This window comes from Chelonia mydas, chromosome 2 (assembly GCF_015237465.2).
Source record: "Chelonia mydas isolate rCheMyd1 chromosome 2, rCheMyd1.pri.v2, whole genome shotgun sequence".
Lineage (NCBI taxonomy): Eukaryota > Metazoa > Chordata > Testudines > Cheloniidae > Chelonia > Chelonia mydas.
The window spans coordinates 224,889,677-224,905,386 of record NC_057850.1 but is presented as its reverse complement, the minus strand read 5'-3'; the positions used below and the strand labels follow the sequence as shown (position 1 = coordinate 224,905,386).

At 43.4% G+C, this 15,710-nt stretch overlaps 1 protein-coding gene across 10 annotated transcripts in view; it reads left to right on the top strand.

The window, feature by feature from the left end:
• Nucleotides 1-15,710, top strand: part of NEBL (nebulette) — a 379,942-nt gene that overhangs the window by 339,563 nt on the left and 24,669 nt on the right. For 6 of the 10 annotated variants that reach the window (XM_037890823.2, XM_037890825.2, XM_043541298.1 and 3 more), the window contains one exon: nucleotides 1,843-1,986. The exons of the other annotated variants lie outside the window; for them this stretch is intronic. In XM_037890823.2, coding sequence (XP_037746751.1) covers nucleotides 1,843-1,986 — 144 coding nt within the window. The remainder of the gene's footprint in view (nucleotides 1-1,842; nucleotides 1,987-15,710) is intronic. 10 annotated transcript variants of the gene reach the window in all.

Below are 15,710 nucleotides of genomic sequence, written 5' to 3'. Positions count from 1 at the left end.
GGAAAAAAACAGGCAACAAATATTATGGCCTGAGTTCCATTATTGCCTTGTTTTCTACTAGTGGTAGGGGCTTAAAGAGCGTTTTGAATTTGATTAAAAAGTATTTCCACTCACCTTAATAAAGAAAGCAGGGGCGGTCAAGAGTGTGTTTTTTGTTTGTTGTTTTTTTTAAAAGAAGAACTTAAGCTGATTTGCAGACAATTTATTAACAATAATTCACATTTAGTGATGGAAAACAACTGGCAGTTTTGCCATTGACTTCAGCAGGACTGGGATTTCACCCTTGGTCTTTTGAGCTCTTAAGCTTGGAATTCTTTAAATATTAAAAATGTATTTAAAATAGATTCTTCCAAGTGTAAAACTGGTTAAAATTATCTTTCTTTGCTATTTTTATGTTTTTATTTTTTCAAAATACCTAACCATAAAGATCCTAAAACACCATATTAGAGGCTAAGGAGACCTAATCTAAAGCCTATTAGAGTCACTGGAAACATTCCAGTTGTCTTTAGTAGGCTTTGAGTCAGGTCCTAGTAGCTGGCCAGATTTCTTGTTTGAATCCAAACCAGTTTTACAATGCAGTTTACCAGGAGACTATCGATGAAGTATAAGCACATTTTATAAGTATCCTCGACATTTTCATAAGCTTCCTTCATGCCCTACAGCCACACTATTTGAAATCTTTAAATTTCTTCTTTAAAAATATACATAAAATTAAAATACAGTGGTGACTACTGACGTGTCAGGATGCTAAACTCCTAACCTATACAGTGAGCTAGACTACATTTATCTTGCCGTGAAAAAAAAAAATGGCCATTTTAGCAGTCACTTCTGTTTCCAAATTGATGTTGTATGAAAATTACAAAAGAAAATGTGTTATTAGGCAGAGAGACTATAAGGCAAGTTAAAGGCTAGAACAAAATTATCTTGACTGAGTTATAAATCCCAGAAAATCTTTTTTTTTTTTTGTGGGAAACATTTATGGAACCTTAATTATAGTAATAGAAATAATCATCATGTCAGCTGATCACATATGAGTTATAGAGAATAAAGGCAAATGCAGCCACCTTTTGTTGCATTCACTACCCTAGTAAAAAATAGAAATTTTGGTTAGAAATTATTTATCTCACCAAATTTCTTGCTCTCTTTCACATCAATCTTCCCTCAAAGTTTTCCACATTTCGGGGGGAAAAACTGATATTTCCAAACAGTACTTTCTCCACCCTCTCTCCTTCCATCTGGTGCTAAGTAATTAGGACTGAAAATCAATATAAATTGTCTAGAATCACTTGTATATTGAGTCTATAAAAAGAATAGCATTTAATTTACAGATGGGTCACTCACTTTCATGTTTGAGGCTTTGCAGACTTCTCAAGCAATTTTATGGAGTTTGTGCTTGAATAAGTTTGAATATCAGGCCTTTTCCCATGTGATTTAAAGCCATGGTTTTTTCCAACAATGATCCAATTTAAAAGCAAATGCGCCCATTTTTTTTTTTATCTGAGAGACTTTTGTATATATCAGGGGTGGAATAATGCCTTTATTTTTCAAATGCAGTTTTTTTCCATCTTTCTTCTCTGCTCCATTTTTCAGCCTGTTTTTCCTAGGATCTCTGCACCTGGGCCTCCTTTCTTCACCTTCTTTGTATCATTTAAGGCAGGATACAAACCAGTCAAGTCCTAGTCAAACTTTTTTGAACTAGTGATGTTCCAAATGAATGTGCAAATGAAGAAAGTTCACCTTCAAGCTGTTGTTACATAAATCATTTGCTGTGTTGTTTGTTTTGTTCTGTTTTGCTCTTCTATCAGCTAACTGTTTACTGCAGTATTCTTTTCCCCTTTGTAGAAAAAGCAAGGCGTTATAATAAACAGCATTTCCATTCCACCCGTACTTTTGGCATGAGTTTGGGAGATGAAAAGTCAGATGGTTCTGAGACAAACCCTAGCCTTTCTTACTGCAGTGAGGTAACAAGGCCATCTGATGAAGGAGGTATCCATTGAGTCCCACTTTTCCCCCCACTAATAACATTGTCACACTGTGTTCAAATCTCACAGGCCAATATTAACTGAATGAACCTTATTTATGCATAAAACATTAGACTCGTGTGAGCTTTTGAAATACTTGCACTGAACTTGGTCCATGGGGAGGCACAAGAAGCTTTTCAAGCTTCCATACTTATTTGCATGCCATCTTTCTATTCCCCACCTCATCACCTTTGGGAATTGAACTGTAATAATCTGAAAGCTTGAGTAACTGCCATTTGCTATAATGAAATGAAGACTCCTTTTGTTCTAACAAAACTCACCAAACTGGTTTTCTCTCTTTTTGAATAATGGGAGTGCACAGTGTAAATGAGAAAATATGCAACTTAACTAAGCAGCTTGAACCTATTTGTGATTTCCAATGAGCAAATCAGCCTTATAATAACAGTTGAGGGTCTTAGTGACCAGATCTCACCATTACCATAGTAAATATCTGTATGTGGTAGGCTCTTTTTTGATACCATGAAAGGAAAAGAAGAAAGCCTGAGACCTTTCTTAGATAAGAAACCTTTCCTGGACTCTCATATGCTATAGATCTGAAAATAAGATTCAGAAAGCACATTTAGAAACTAGGATTGTAATCTGATATTTTTCTACTGTACAGTTTTATACCAGAATATTGTACAAAAGTTCTTTTCATTAGTACAAACTCATACCACAAATATAAATACCTCTGCTGATGGATCATATGGTATACAGGGTTGTAAAATAAATAGCAGATCTCTGAGAATGATTTTTTGGATCTTTAAAAAGTTTAATGTGAATTGTCTGTACCTAGTGTCACTTTCTGTTCTATTCTCAATTTGCCATATGAAAAGACTTGCTTATCAGAACATACTGATACCTTGGCTTCGTGCTTCTGCCAGCAATTTTGCCTTTTTGAGGACATATATATATATATATATATATATATCTAACTTTGTTCAGAGAAGGTACTTTCTTGTTGTTTGCCTGGAATTCTACCACAAAATAAGTGTGAAATGTATATTCTTCCATTTGCTCACTTTCTGTCAACATTAGATATAGGCCAGAAGCAAAATATTGGTTCTTGAACTTTGAGAATGTTGGATCATGATCCAAATTTTGTGGGTCAGACCCATCTCCAATTAAACTGCAGTGTGTATTAGACTCTATTTGTGCATTTTAAAAGTTTAAAAACAGTATGTTCTAGAATTTAAAAAATTGTAGAATGGTAGAGACAGCCAATATTAACTTTGAAAAATATGGGCATTAAAAAATGAAAGTTGTTTTAAATATCTTTTAAAACTCTTATAGGATGTTAATATAGAGGTACTGCCACCAATTCGTAATTTAGAATTCTTTGTTTTAATTTAGTATTAGAAGGTTACCAGCATTTTAATTGTAAACTGCAGAAGGCACACTTAGAGCCAGACACCTTTTAGTGCAGTACATTACAGTGTTGTTGTCATAGTGCCTAGAGCTCTCAACTAAGATCAGAGCCCTGTTATGCTAGGGGCTGTATGTATACGTAGTAAGTGATAGTCCTGCCCACAATGGCTAGACAAGGCAGACTAAGGATGGGAGAAGGAAAATAGTGTTATCTCCTATGTTCAGATGGAGGACTGGGGCTCAGAGAGATAAGTTGACTTGTCTGAGGTCACACAGGAAGTCAGTGAAAACTGGGAACTGAACCCTTATCTCCTGAATCTCAGGCTGAGAATAGTAAGTAGGGTGTGTATCTTATTGGTTGCTTTGCTATTAACATTCTTTGTTTCTGTGTCTCTTTCAAAATTCATTGTTGTTATAGAATCATAGAAATACAGGACTTAAATGGATCTTGATAGGTCATCAGTCCTCTGCATTGAGGCAGGACTAAATATTATCTAGACCATCCCTGACAGGTGTTTGTCTAACCTGTTCTTAAAAACCTCCAATGACCGAGATTCTATAACCACCTGATGTTGTTTGTTCCAGTGCTTTACTGCCTTTACAGTTAGGAAGTTTTTCCTAACGTCTAAATCTCCTTTGCTGCAATTTAAGGACATTACTACTTTCCTATCCTCAGTGGCTAAGGAGAATGATTTGTCACCCTCCTCTTTATAACAACCTTTTACATCCTTAAAGACTGTTATCATGTCCCCCTTCAGTCTTCTCTTCTCCTGACTAACCAAACACAATTTCTTCAGTCTTAGAATAGAAGTCATGGAATATCAGGATCATTTAGTCCAACCCCCTGCTCAAAGCAGGACCAATCCCCAATTTTTGCCCCAGATCCCTAAATGGCCCCTTCACGGATTGAACTCTCAACCCTGGATTAAGCAGGCCAATGCTCAAACCACTGAGCTATCCCTCCCGTTTCCTCATAGGTCATGTTTTCTAGACCCTTAATCATTTTTGTTGCTCTCCCCTGGACTTTCTCCAATTTGTCCACAGCTTTCTTGAAGTGTGATGCCCAGAACTGGACACAATTCTTCAATTTAAGTCTTTTGCAACAATATTGCATTATTGACTCATATTTAGCTGGTGATTCACTATTACCCCCTATATCCTTTTCTGCAGTACTTCTTCCTATGCAGTCATTTCCCATTTTGTATTTGTGCAATTTATTATTTGCGTCTAAGTGTAATAATTTGCTTTTGTCCATATTGCATTTCAAGCTGTTTATTTCAGACTATTTCTTCAGTTTGTCAAGATCATTTTGAATTCTAATTCTGTCCTTCAAAGCACTTACGACCCCTTCCAGTTTGGTATCATCTGCAAACTTTATAAGTGTACTCTCTATGCCATTATCCAAACCGTTTATGAAGATATTGACTAGACCCAGACCCAGAACAGATTCCTGCTGGACCCCACTCAGTATGCCCTTCCAGCTTGATTGTGAACCATTGATAACTACTTTGTGAGTACGCTTTTCCAACCAGTCATGTGCCCACTTTGTCAGTTAATCTAGGCTATATTTCTCTACTTTGCTTGTGAAAAGGTCATATAAGACAGTATCAGAAGTCTTACTAACGTCGAGATATATTACATCTTCGGCTTCCCTCCATCCACTAGGCTTGTTACCCTGTCAAAGAAACATATTAGGTTGGTTTGACATGATTTGTTCTTGACAAATCCACATTGACTGTTACTTATCACCTTATCATCATCTAGGTGCTTACAAATTTATTGATTATTTTTCCTTCATTATCTTTCTGGGTACCAAAGTTAAGCTGACTGGTCTGCAATTCCCTTGGTTGTCCTTATTCCCGTTTTTTAATAGATACCTATTTGCCCTTTGTGTAGTCCTCTGGGATCTCTCCCATCCTCCAGGAGTTCTCAGAGGTAATCACTAATGGCTCACAGATCTGTTCAGCCAGGATGAGGGGCCAGGACTCGATGAGGATGTGTTGAGAAGGACCCTGTTAAGATCAATGTATTGTAGTAAGGTATTTTTACCCCTTTTGATCTGAGTGGTTAGCCAGTATTCGGGATCTTTCAGATTGTTTCCATTTGGGGGATACACCGATGCCTGAGGCAGGTATTTCTTTGATGCAGTCCTGTTTGTTTTCAAAGAATGTATATAAAACTCTGTGTCCATGAAGAGAGTATGAAACAAACAATAGGAGACAGTATCTTTTTTCACTGTTCCAAGCCTCTTTCCACCCAACAGCTGACTCCTTAATTTTTTTTTTTCAAAATCATGCTATGAAAGCTTCCTTGCTGCCTTCTCTGGTGTTTCTGCCCCTTCTCCGTCACACACATGGCTCCATCAAACAACACCCAGTCCCATGCATTTACATTCAGACCCCAGGGAAGACTCCTCTGACCGCAAGATTGAACTCCTCCAGGCTTGCATGTGGTCTGTGTTTTGAGTAGCGGCTCTTATTGTTTCATCTATCTATACCACACAGGAGCTTAATTGCTTTTTTATGTTTGTCCTGCATGAAGGGCTGCTGTTACACCCACTAACTTCAATGAGGTTTCACTCAACCCCCAGTGTAACAATATGTTGGGTTTATACAGTCTGAAATTAAAAATCAGTGTTAAAAGAAAAAAAAATTTGTCAGAGTCAAAGAAAGTGACTACCCAGTCCTGACCTTCCTACCGCCTCCTTCATATAGTGATTCTCCAGGACATCTTTGCTTGGAAATCTTAGAGGGATGCCAGGAGCTCCACTCTTCTTGCCAATTACAATCCAAATATTTATTGAGCTGCTTGATAGCTTTCCCTTAAGGGGCATTGGGAACTTCCCTTTTCTTAAGGGATGGAGAGAGCAGGGGCCATTCGGCTTTTCTTGCTGTCGTCAGCTCACATTTTCTTCTTCAGTGTGCTGAGAAGTGGTGCTAAGTGAATTATCTCTACTTTTCTCATTATTGTGGTTGCTGTGGATATCAGTTGTCTTCACTAGTATATGACATGTCTTTTCGATTTGGTTTTAAGGCTGTTATATTTGTCTGGTTTCTTTGTCACAGGACCAGGCATGTTGCAGCTTTTGTGCAGGCATCTTTAAACTGTGGCTCAATCTCAGGGAGGGATGAATTCAGTAATTCCACAAGACAATGATGCATGTAGATGGACTGCCGAGGTTTGGCCAAAAATGCTCTAGATCTCTCTACAAGGGAAGAGCATGCTGGCTTGTGGTCTGAGCCAGCATTCTGTATCTGGGTGGGCAGGAGACTACGTAGTTGGTAATATTTTCAAGAATACCTAAGTGACATGGATGCTTCAGGCCAATTTTCAAAAGTGATTTAGTCTCCTAAATCACTTTCAGAAATGGAACTTAAGCACCTGTGTCACTTAGGGGCTTCCAGAAATGTTACTTTGTGGCCATGAATTAGAGTAGATTCAAAGAGTGGCCTGTGGTTGGGAGTGGCCTAATTGGTTGCAGCCACCATTTGCCGCAAGAACTGCATGGCATCTGTACACCACTCTGTGAGCATATAAGGGCTGTAAAGCCTGTAAATGAACTGCAAGGTGCCAAGGGAGAATTCTCTCTACACCGCCCTCTTTTGTAAGCCTGGGCATAAGGGGGTGGCGCTGAGGTAATCAGGAATTGGAGTAGCCATAATGCTCTCACTCCAGCACGTAGGCACCTGGGACAGTAACTTACATTTCAGCAACTACAGCAGCCTGGAATATGAGCAGAACAAAGATGCCTTCAAACTACATTTGGCTCCTCTCTCTGTAGCACAGAATCTGGTTTTATGTTTCTTCCCCTAACTGTTCCATTAATTATTGTTTTATTTATTAATCTCACACAAAAAACTTGGTAAGATTAAGTTAAAGTTTCAGGCATGTGTCAGTGATTTGTGTGTGTATTTCCCTTTAAAACCATTAGTTATAGTAAACAAAGTATTACATATCCAGGAAATTCTGAGTTGGATTAAAATTACAAGTAATCTAAACCTTTTAGAGTATGGAAGTTCAGAGCTGATATAGGGAGACTACAGCTGCCTTCACTTATGAGATTCTACCCCCACCCCCAGCACCTGGAACAAATTATGCATTAGAATAAATTATTATTAAAAAAACAATCCAGGCTCTTTCATGATGGGGCAGAAAGTGACCATAGAAGTCCATGTGATAGTATTACGAAGTGCTGGTATGGTCAGCTATCAGAAGATGTACAGTTTTAGTCATGGTGGTGCTACTACCGTGATATTCCCATTATTTTGATCAGTTCCATTTTGTATCACCCATTTGTGCCACTGAGCTTGTCTGTTGCTCTTGTGTTTCAAATTAGAAAATCCAAACCCCCACCATTGGAAGAGTTAAATAGTCATGATTCACTGCTACTATCTCTCTTTCAGTTCTTGTTTCATTCAGTAGTTTGGGCATCCACATTTTGTTTTCATTATAGTTCAGAGAGTCTTTTTCTTAAGGTTCTTCCTCCTCTATTGTAGTTATCTTTTATGGAAGTTTCCTTCCATCTTGTTTTGATCCCGAAATGTTTTCATTTCACTTTCCAATATTCTTTTGCTTCTTTCAGTTTTTATTTTAATTATCTTCCAATTTACTATATCTCAGTGGGGCTTTCATTTCAGCTCTCGTTTTGTTCTGATGTACTGTCTTTTTTTATTTAAATCAGCAGGATTTTTTTTTAAACTTTACCCAGTTTTGTTTTGATTCTGAAGGTTCTTCTGTAAAATGATCTTAGTTGCCATCTGGTATTGGATTCATTTAATTCATATCATAATGCCACTATATAAATCCATGGTATGCCCACTCCTTGAATACTGCATGCAGTTCTGGTCACCGCATCTCAAAAAAGATATTAGAATTGGAAAAAGTACAGAGAATGGCAATAAAAATGATTAGGGTTATGGAAGAGCTTCCATATGAGGAAAGATATTTGCCCTGTTCTGTTCATTCTCTCTGAAGCATCTGGCACTGGTCACTGTTGGAAGACAGGATACTGGGATCAATGGACCATTGGTCTGAACCTGTATGGCCATTCTTACTTTAACGTATTTTGTTCCAATATACTGTCTTTTGTTGTTAAACTCTTCCTGGTTGGTTTCCTCCTATTGTTATCCTTACATTCATTCATCTTTTTATTTCCTCTCTACCTTTCAGGTTTTCATTGTCATGCTCATTCATATTGTACATTTTTCACACACACGCACAAACACACACTTTTCTCCGAATGTCTGCAACCTGAGCCAGAATCGTCACTTTATTTTAAGTTTTCTTTTAATTTGTGAGTAGGAGGAAGGTAATAAAGTGGGTGTCAAATCCCTTCTGTCATTCGGATAAGATGGTTGGACTTAGTATTGCTACATATTGGAAGAAAATAGGTAGGTTGATGTTTTAGTTTTTTCTAATTCAGCCTTACGTTGTCTTCAGAACTTTACAGAGGTCTTTGTCCAGGAAAAAGCAAAGACAGCTGGTGACCCAAAAAAGCTTAGGCCAGGACTCACAGGTGAATGAAACACTAATACTGAAATGAATTTTAAGCAGGAAGCACACATTTATTACCTTTTAATTTTAATGGGAATACCAAACATTTACTTAGGTCCAATACCGCGTTAAATGACCTCATGCCAAATAAACAATATTCAGGGTTGAGCCCTTCAACCTAACCCCTGCAATTCAGCTAACTCCAAATCCTCTCATCCTCCCATTGCAAAGAGGAATGAGGGTACACATGTGTACCTCAGTTTGCACAGACTTAACATTTCCCCTTCTGCATCCAGGCTATCAGGGTCCACCAGCCATCTCCTGGGATTCTCACTCATGTTTATCCCAATACTGGCGATCAGCATCTTGGAAACATCTTAAACTGGACCTCCATGATAGGGCAGAGAGGGAGGCAGCTACTGCAGAATAATGGGTCTCAGGGCACAAAACAGTGACAGACAGCAAAGGGGATGGAGGTTTTGGAGGGAGAATCAGCCCTCCCTTTCCCCTTCATACCAGCCTAACTAACGGGCAACATGGTGAGGCAGAGACATCTCCTGTACTGCTCCCCATCCCTTCCTGACATGATCTCCATATGTGTTTTAGGTGAGGGTGAGACTCCAGAGCACCTTAACCTGCAGCCTTCCCTTCCTGCCCACCTTCTCCAGGACTCCAGGAGCTATCTATCCTCCACTTTACTAAGATTGGAGTGCATTGCAGGCTGGCAGGGACATATAGCATTGAGAGCAGATGTGTAAGGCTAGTTTAATCACAGACAGCTGCTCAACTACAGTTGTGCCAGAAAACTGAGCCCACTTGCCATGGCCGGTCCTAGTGCTTCTTAGACCCACGTTTTTGGATATTCAGACAGAATCCAAAACCCACTCAGACCTACAGTCTCAAATACAAATAAGAAAGTACAAAAAATGACTGTTTGTTTTTACTGGGGAAAAGAAACGTTCCCTTAGCTTTAGTACTTATCAGACACCTTCTTTGAGCTGAGACAAAGAACAATCCCTGGGGCATGTCTACATAAAATAGTCTGTCCTAAAAGACAGCACATTTTCATTTGTACTGCTGAGCTATTTTGTATAATAGTGGAATACATTTATAGTGAGCTCCTTTTCTTACATTTCATAATAGGACGATGATCACTATCATTAGAACTGTAGTTTGAATACTGCAATGCTTTGAACAAGTGTGGGCCTCTCAGTCTACTATATCTCACTGCCAACAAAATTTCACTATATACCACTTCATGCTAGGTGCTTCCCACTACATTCCACTATATCCTACTGAAGTTGATATTTAAAACATTAGTTTTGCAGAGGGAAACTCCTAGACCCACACAGAGATGCCTGTGCATATGCAGCCAACATAATGCACACACAAAACCTTCTTCAGACTAAAAAAGTCCCTGCCTCCTGGATCATGGAAGCACCAGAAGGCCAGGTGCACTGTTACACACTGGGTTAGCCTAATCAGGAGACAGTTGAGCCTAGAGCAATGGAGAAGAGAGGATCTCACTTATGGCAGGATTTGTGGAGCTGCTCCCTGTTCTGTCTGTCTCTCTCCTCACTTTTTGTTCCATGTAGACTGCGTACATTAGGGTTGTAGTAACCCTCTTATGTGGCTCCAGCAAGTAGGAAGAGGGCTAGGAAGGGAGTCTGGGTTAGAGTTTTCACCTTCAAGATGTAGAAAACCCGGCCAGTGCCCTCCCCTTCCCACCCCCGAACAAAAAGGGTCCTTGTGCCAACTATCGCTAATTATTACTAAAATGTTGTCAATAACCATTTTACACAGACACACACACAACACCACAAGATGTGTATTTTCATGTTATTTTATCACTTTTTTTACTTTATCCTAACACAGTGCCAAAGTCTGGACTACAGGGAGTGAACTGTAGAGCACTCAAACATGTCCCATATGAAAAAAACATCCTGACATAAAATCTTTTAATAAGCAAGAAAGTACAAAACTGGCCAGGCTGGTTAAAAACCTACCAGGGGGCAACCCTAGTAAGAGTTCAGTTTCTCTCTCTCTCTTTCTCTCTGTTTTCCTTCAATTTCTACAGCAAAAACCTGCTTTTGAGTGTAGAAAAGGGGTTGTCTCCTACTTCTGCTCAGGAAAAAAAATGTAGCTAATCTCCTGCCATCATCCATAGCAGTGGACCCCCCCACCACCACCAATAGGTAGGAGGATGCAGGGAAGAAGTCTTTGGCCAGATAAACCCCCTCTGCATTTCCACTGACTGAGCTCTGTCATAATAAGATGCCAACCAGAATGACACAGCTATGTTATATTTTCTTCTCTGGCAGCCAAGGCAGAACCCCTGTTAGGAAGCTGAACTGTATTTTCCCTAATGTAGTTCCCTAGGGTCCAGTAATCAAAAATTGGGAGAAGAAGAGTTGTGGATTATACGTAGGGCCCTACCAAATTCACAGTCCATTTTGGTCTATTTCATGGTCATAGGATTTTAAAAATTGCACATTTCATGATTTCAGCCATTTAAATCTGAAATGTCATGATGATGTAATTGTAGGGGTCCTGACCCAAAAAGGAGTTGTAGGGGGTCACAAGGTTATTGTAGGGGGGTTGCAGTACTGCTACCCTTACCTCTGTGCTGCTGCTGGCAGGGCACTGCCTTCAGAGCTGGGCAGCTGGAGAGTGGCAGCTGCTGGCCAGGAGCCACCGCCAGCAACAGCGCAGAAGTAAGGATGACATAGGATGGCATTGCCACACTTATTTCTGTGCTGCTGCCTGCAGAGCTAGGCCCTGAGTCAGCAGCCACCACTCTCTGGCCACCCAGCTCTGAAAGCAGCAGTGCAGAAGTAAGGGTTGCATGGTATGATATTGTCACCCTTCTGCGCTGGTGTTTGCGGGGCGCTGCCTTCAGACCTGGTCACCCGGCCAACAGCCGCCGCTCTCCAGCTGCCCAGCTCTGAAGGCAGCACAGAAGTAAGGGTGGCAATACCGCAGGTTCCCTAAAATAACCTTGTGACCCCCTTACAATTCCCTTTTAGGTCAGGACCCCCAATTTGAGAAATGCTGGTCTTCTGCATTACATTGGTATAGTATAGCATAAAAGCACATAAAAGACCAGATGTCATGGGGGAGACCAGATTTCGTGGTCCGTGATATGTTTTTCATGGCCATGAATTTGGTAGGGCCCTAAAAGAACAGTAGACTTTTAGGGATCACCTAGCCACATTCCAGTGCATCAGCAGGCTTCCCACCACAGAGACACTTAAGACTGAACGCTTCAAAAGAGAATAGTTTGTTTACTCTCTCTTCTTTTGAGTCATATGTATGCTTCTCTTTTCCATCATCATCTTTCACTTGTTTCTGAATTAGTTTTTCTTTCAGACTATACAGAATGCTTTTAATTTTATTTCTTGTAAATTCAGGCCCCACGCCAGCTTTGCCAGCCTGAAAACTAGATGTGAGAAGAATGTCTGTATTCTGGCAAAGATAACCACATTAAAGCTTTCCTTTCTTTCCATGTCAGTACTCATATGATTTTTGTGTTTTTCTTTAAATGCCTAATATAATGTGAATAGTAGAAAGAAATCAAAATAATCAGTACATTTGATGTAAATTTGTCAAAACAATTTTAAGTGACTGAAGTAGTAAACTAAATTCTTTGATGTGGGTAAAATGCACAGAAATAGATGATTATCTCTTCTATATTAGTTGGTACCACAATTTATTCAATGTATACATTGTGTTTGGATTAAACATGAGATGAGGGTTTACCCGCTTGCAAGATTGGGGACCCCTGCAATGAGAATGGATTCTCTTTGACAAACTGATTTTTGACTGGACCAGTGCATTTCTCTTTAAAAAGGCTCACTCTCACAAAAGTGCCCTTTCTTAAATTTCCCCACAAAGAAAATGAGAGTGCTTGTTTAGGGACCATGACCTAGTTCTTACCCATTTGAAGACTCTATCTTTGAATGCAAGGAGTGGTGGTTCAGGTGACTGGCTTCAGGTGCTCTAATTGGCTTCAGGTGCTTTAATTAATCTATAGCAAACTTTCTTCCCTCTCCAGGGAAGAAGGCTCCCTTCTAGCACTCTCCTGCTGCCCTCTGGCCTGGGCTTTCCTTGCTTTTTGCCCCTACTTCAGTTCCCCACCCCCCGACCGGGCCAGACGCTTTTTCTTCTTTTTTTCTTTTTTTCTTTTTTTTTTTTGCTGTTTTTTTTGCTGCCGTTCGAGTGCTGGTCGGCTGCCAGCTTGCCTGCCAGCCCCCCCACGCCTGCCCTCGGACGCTGCTATTGCTTCAGCTGTAACCCCCGGAGGAGGGGGGGAGGACTGCCGACAGGACTGCCGACGCCCCCAGACCCAACCGTTTTGCTGTTCGTTTGTGGATCCGTAATTAATCAACAAGTTATTATTATTTTTTCTTCTTCTTATCTGCTTGGCATTTATGGAATGTTCCACAAAGCCCGGGAGAGAAGACAGCTGACAAAGACATCACCCAGGGAAGCTACAAATCATCGTGGAGGGGGCCATAAGACTGAGTAACTTTTGAACTGTACTCTCATATGGGGGGAGTTTGACTGTGTCTTAACTGCGTTTGTAGGGGCACAGGGGGTGTGGCATGGACCTGCCCCCCGATCCATCGGTGCCCCCCCCCCAACACTACTACAACCGTCACGGTCTCCTCGCCGTCCGTCCCTACTGGCAACTTGCCATCTGCCTCTAGACTCAACTGCTTGCCCTGAATTCCATCGTCCAGACCAGACACAACAGCCGACCAAACGAGACTCTTTGGACAAACGCGCGTGGGTCCGCGTTTTCCCCCCCCTCCCGCCCCCGGACTGCCCACCCCACAGTTTGCCCCTACTACCTGACCCCAACTCCTGTTTCCTTCCCCTGTCCAGTCCGACCCATTTGCCCCCCATCCTGCAGCCCAACAGGGAGAAATGGTTAATCTGCCTCCCCCTCCCCCGCTCCTTGTGGTGTCTCCCCGTCTCTCCCTGCTCACGATGGCGGGAAATGAGAGGGGTGAGGCCCCTCTAAAAACCTCAGTTGCCTCTCCCCCACCTACCCCCCTGCCCAACCTCCAAGCCTCCCCCCCGACCACTGCTGCCAAAACACCTGCCACCGCCCCCACTGGAGCATCAGCAGCCGGAGGCACCGTGGTGACTATTGCCGCTGCTACGCCCACCGCCCCCCCCAGATTCTAGGAAAGCCCCCCGGTTAGCCGGAAAGGCCACGGTGCGAAGAAGGGGAAGGGCCCCGCCACAACCACCAAGCCCTCCGTGGCAGGGGCTGCCCCCACCGCTGTGGCCTCATCATCAACCATGGCGTCCCTCCCCGCTGTTCCCTCCACCAGCTCTGCGAGCGTCCCTCCCCCGGCCCCCAGGGCGTATGCCCGGGCGGTGGCAGCCCCCCGCCGCCTCGTCATCTCGCCCACCCACTGCCTCCGCTACCATCAGTAGCGGCCGGGGCCCCTTCCCCACCATGACCAGGAAGCATGGCATCCGTTGCCTCCTGGTGCCCGCCTCGCCCCATGTGGAGACATATGTGCAGGCATTGGCGAGGGTGGTAGGACCCACGGCTATTGTGGCGGCCTCCAAAATGTATGGGAAGGTCGTCTTTTTCTTAGCATCGGAGGCTGCCGCCCAGGAGGCGGTGGAGAAGGGTCTGGCCGTGGGGGGGGGTGTTTGTCCCCCTGGAGCCGCTAGAAGACCTGGGCGTCCAACTAGTCCTGACCTCCGTCCCTGCTTTTCTACCCAATGCCGCCCTGTTACCCGCTCTCTCCACCCTGGGGAAACCCGTTTCTGTCATCAGCCCTCTCCCGTTGGGCTGCAAGGACCCCACCCTCTGTCACGTCCTTTCGTTCCGCCGGCAAGTGCAGCTTCTACTGCCACCGGTGGTGCGTGACAGAGAGGCGCTTGAGGGGTCCTTCCTAGTCCCCTACCAGGGAGCCCGTTATTGGGTCTGCTATTCCACAGGAGAGGCCCGGTGCTACCTCTGCCGATCAGCGGGGCGTGTCCGAAGAGACTGCCCCTTGGCCCGGCGGGGAGGGGCACCCGAGACCCCCGAGACCCGGCAGAACATTGGCTCCGTCGTTGTCGATGCCTCTGGCCGCCCGACATCTGAAACCACCTCTCCTCCTGCTCAATCCACCGCTGCTCCTGCCCGGGCCCAAGAGAAACCTCCCCTACAACGCCCAGACGAGTGAGGGAGCCCCGCCGTTGCTGTTAACAATCCAGCAAAGCCTATGGAGGAGGGTGCAGCAAACATATTACCGGGCATAGGAGAGGGCCCTCCCCAAGGAGAACCGCCCCCCCTTCATGCTGCCTCATCGTTACCCCCCTGAGCCCCTGAACCATCGCCTCTGCCCCCCGACACGACCCCTGCTATCCAGCCCCCAGACGATGCTATGGAGGGCTGGACTCTAATCCAGGAAAAGCAAGGCAAGCGGAAGGCTTGAGCTCCGCTGCACCCATCCGATGCGGAGGCCCCCCAGAAGACCAGGAAGGGAGGCACTGACACTGAGCCTTCCGCTATGCCCACAAGTGAGATCCATCCGCTGGTGTCGGGAGGGGAAAACAAAATAGCACTGGAAGGTAGAATCTCTCCTCCGAGACCCCTGAGGAAGCCCCAAATATCACCCGAACCCCCCGCGAACCCCGAAGCGACCGTCGTAGCAGGCGCCAGAGGGGAGACCCCCGGGGTGGCAGAAGACGACCTCTCCTCCATGTATGAGGAGATCGAGGCCCTAGTTTGACCCCGGTGACCCAGGGAGAGAATGACCTACTGCCAGCTGGCCTCGATCTGTGCAACCTTACCCCAGTTCCCCTTTCCCCATGCTC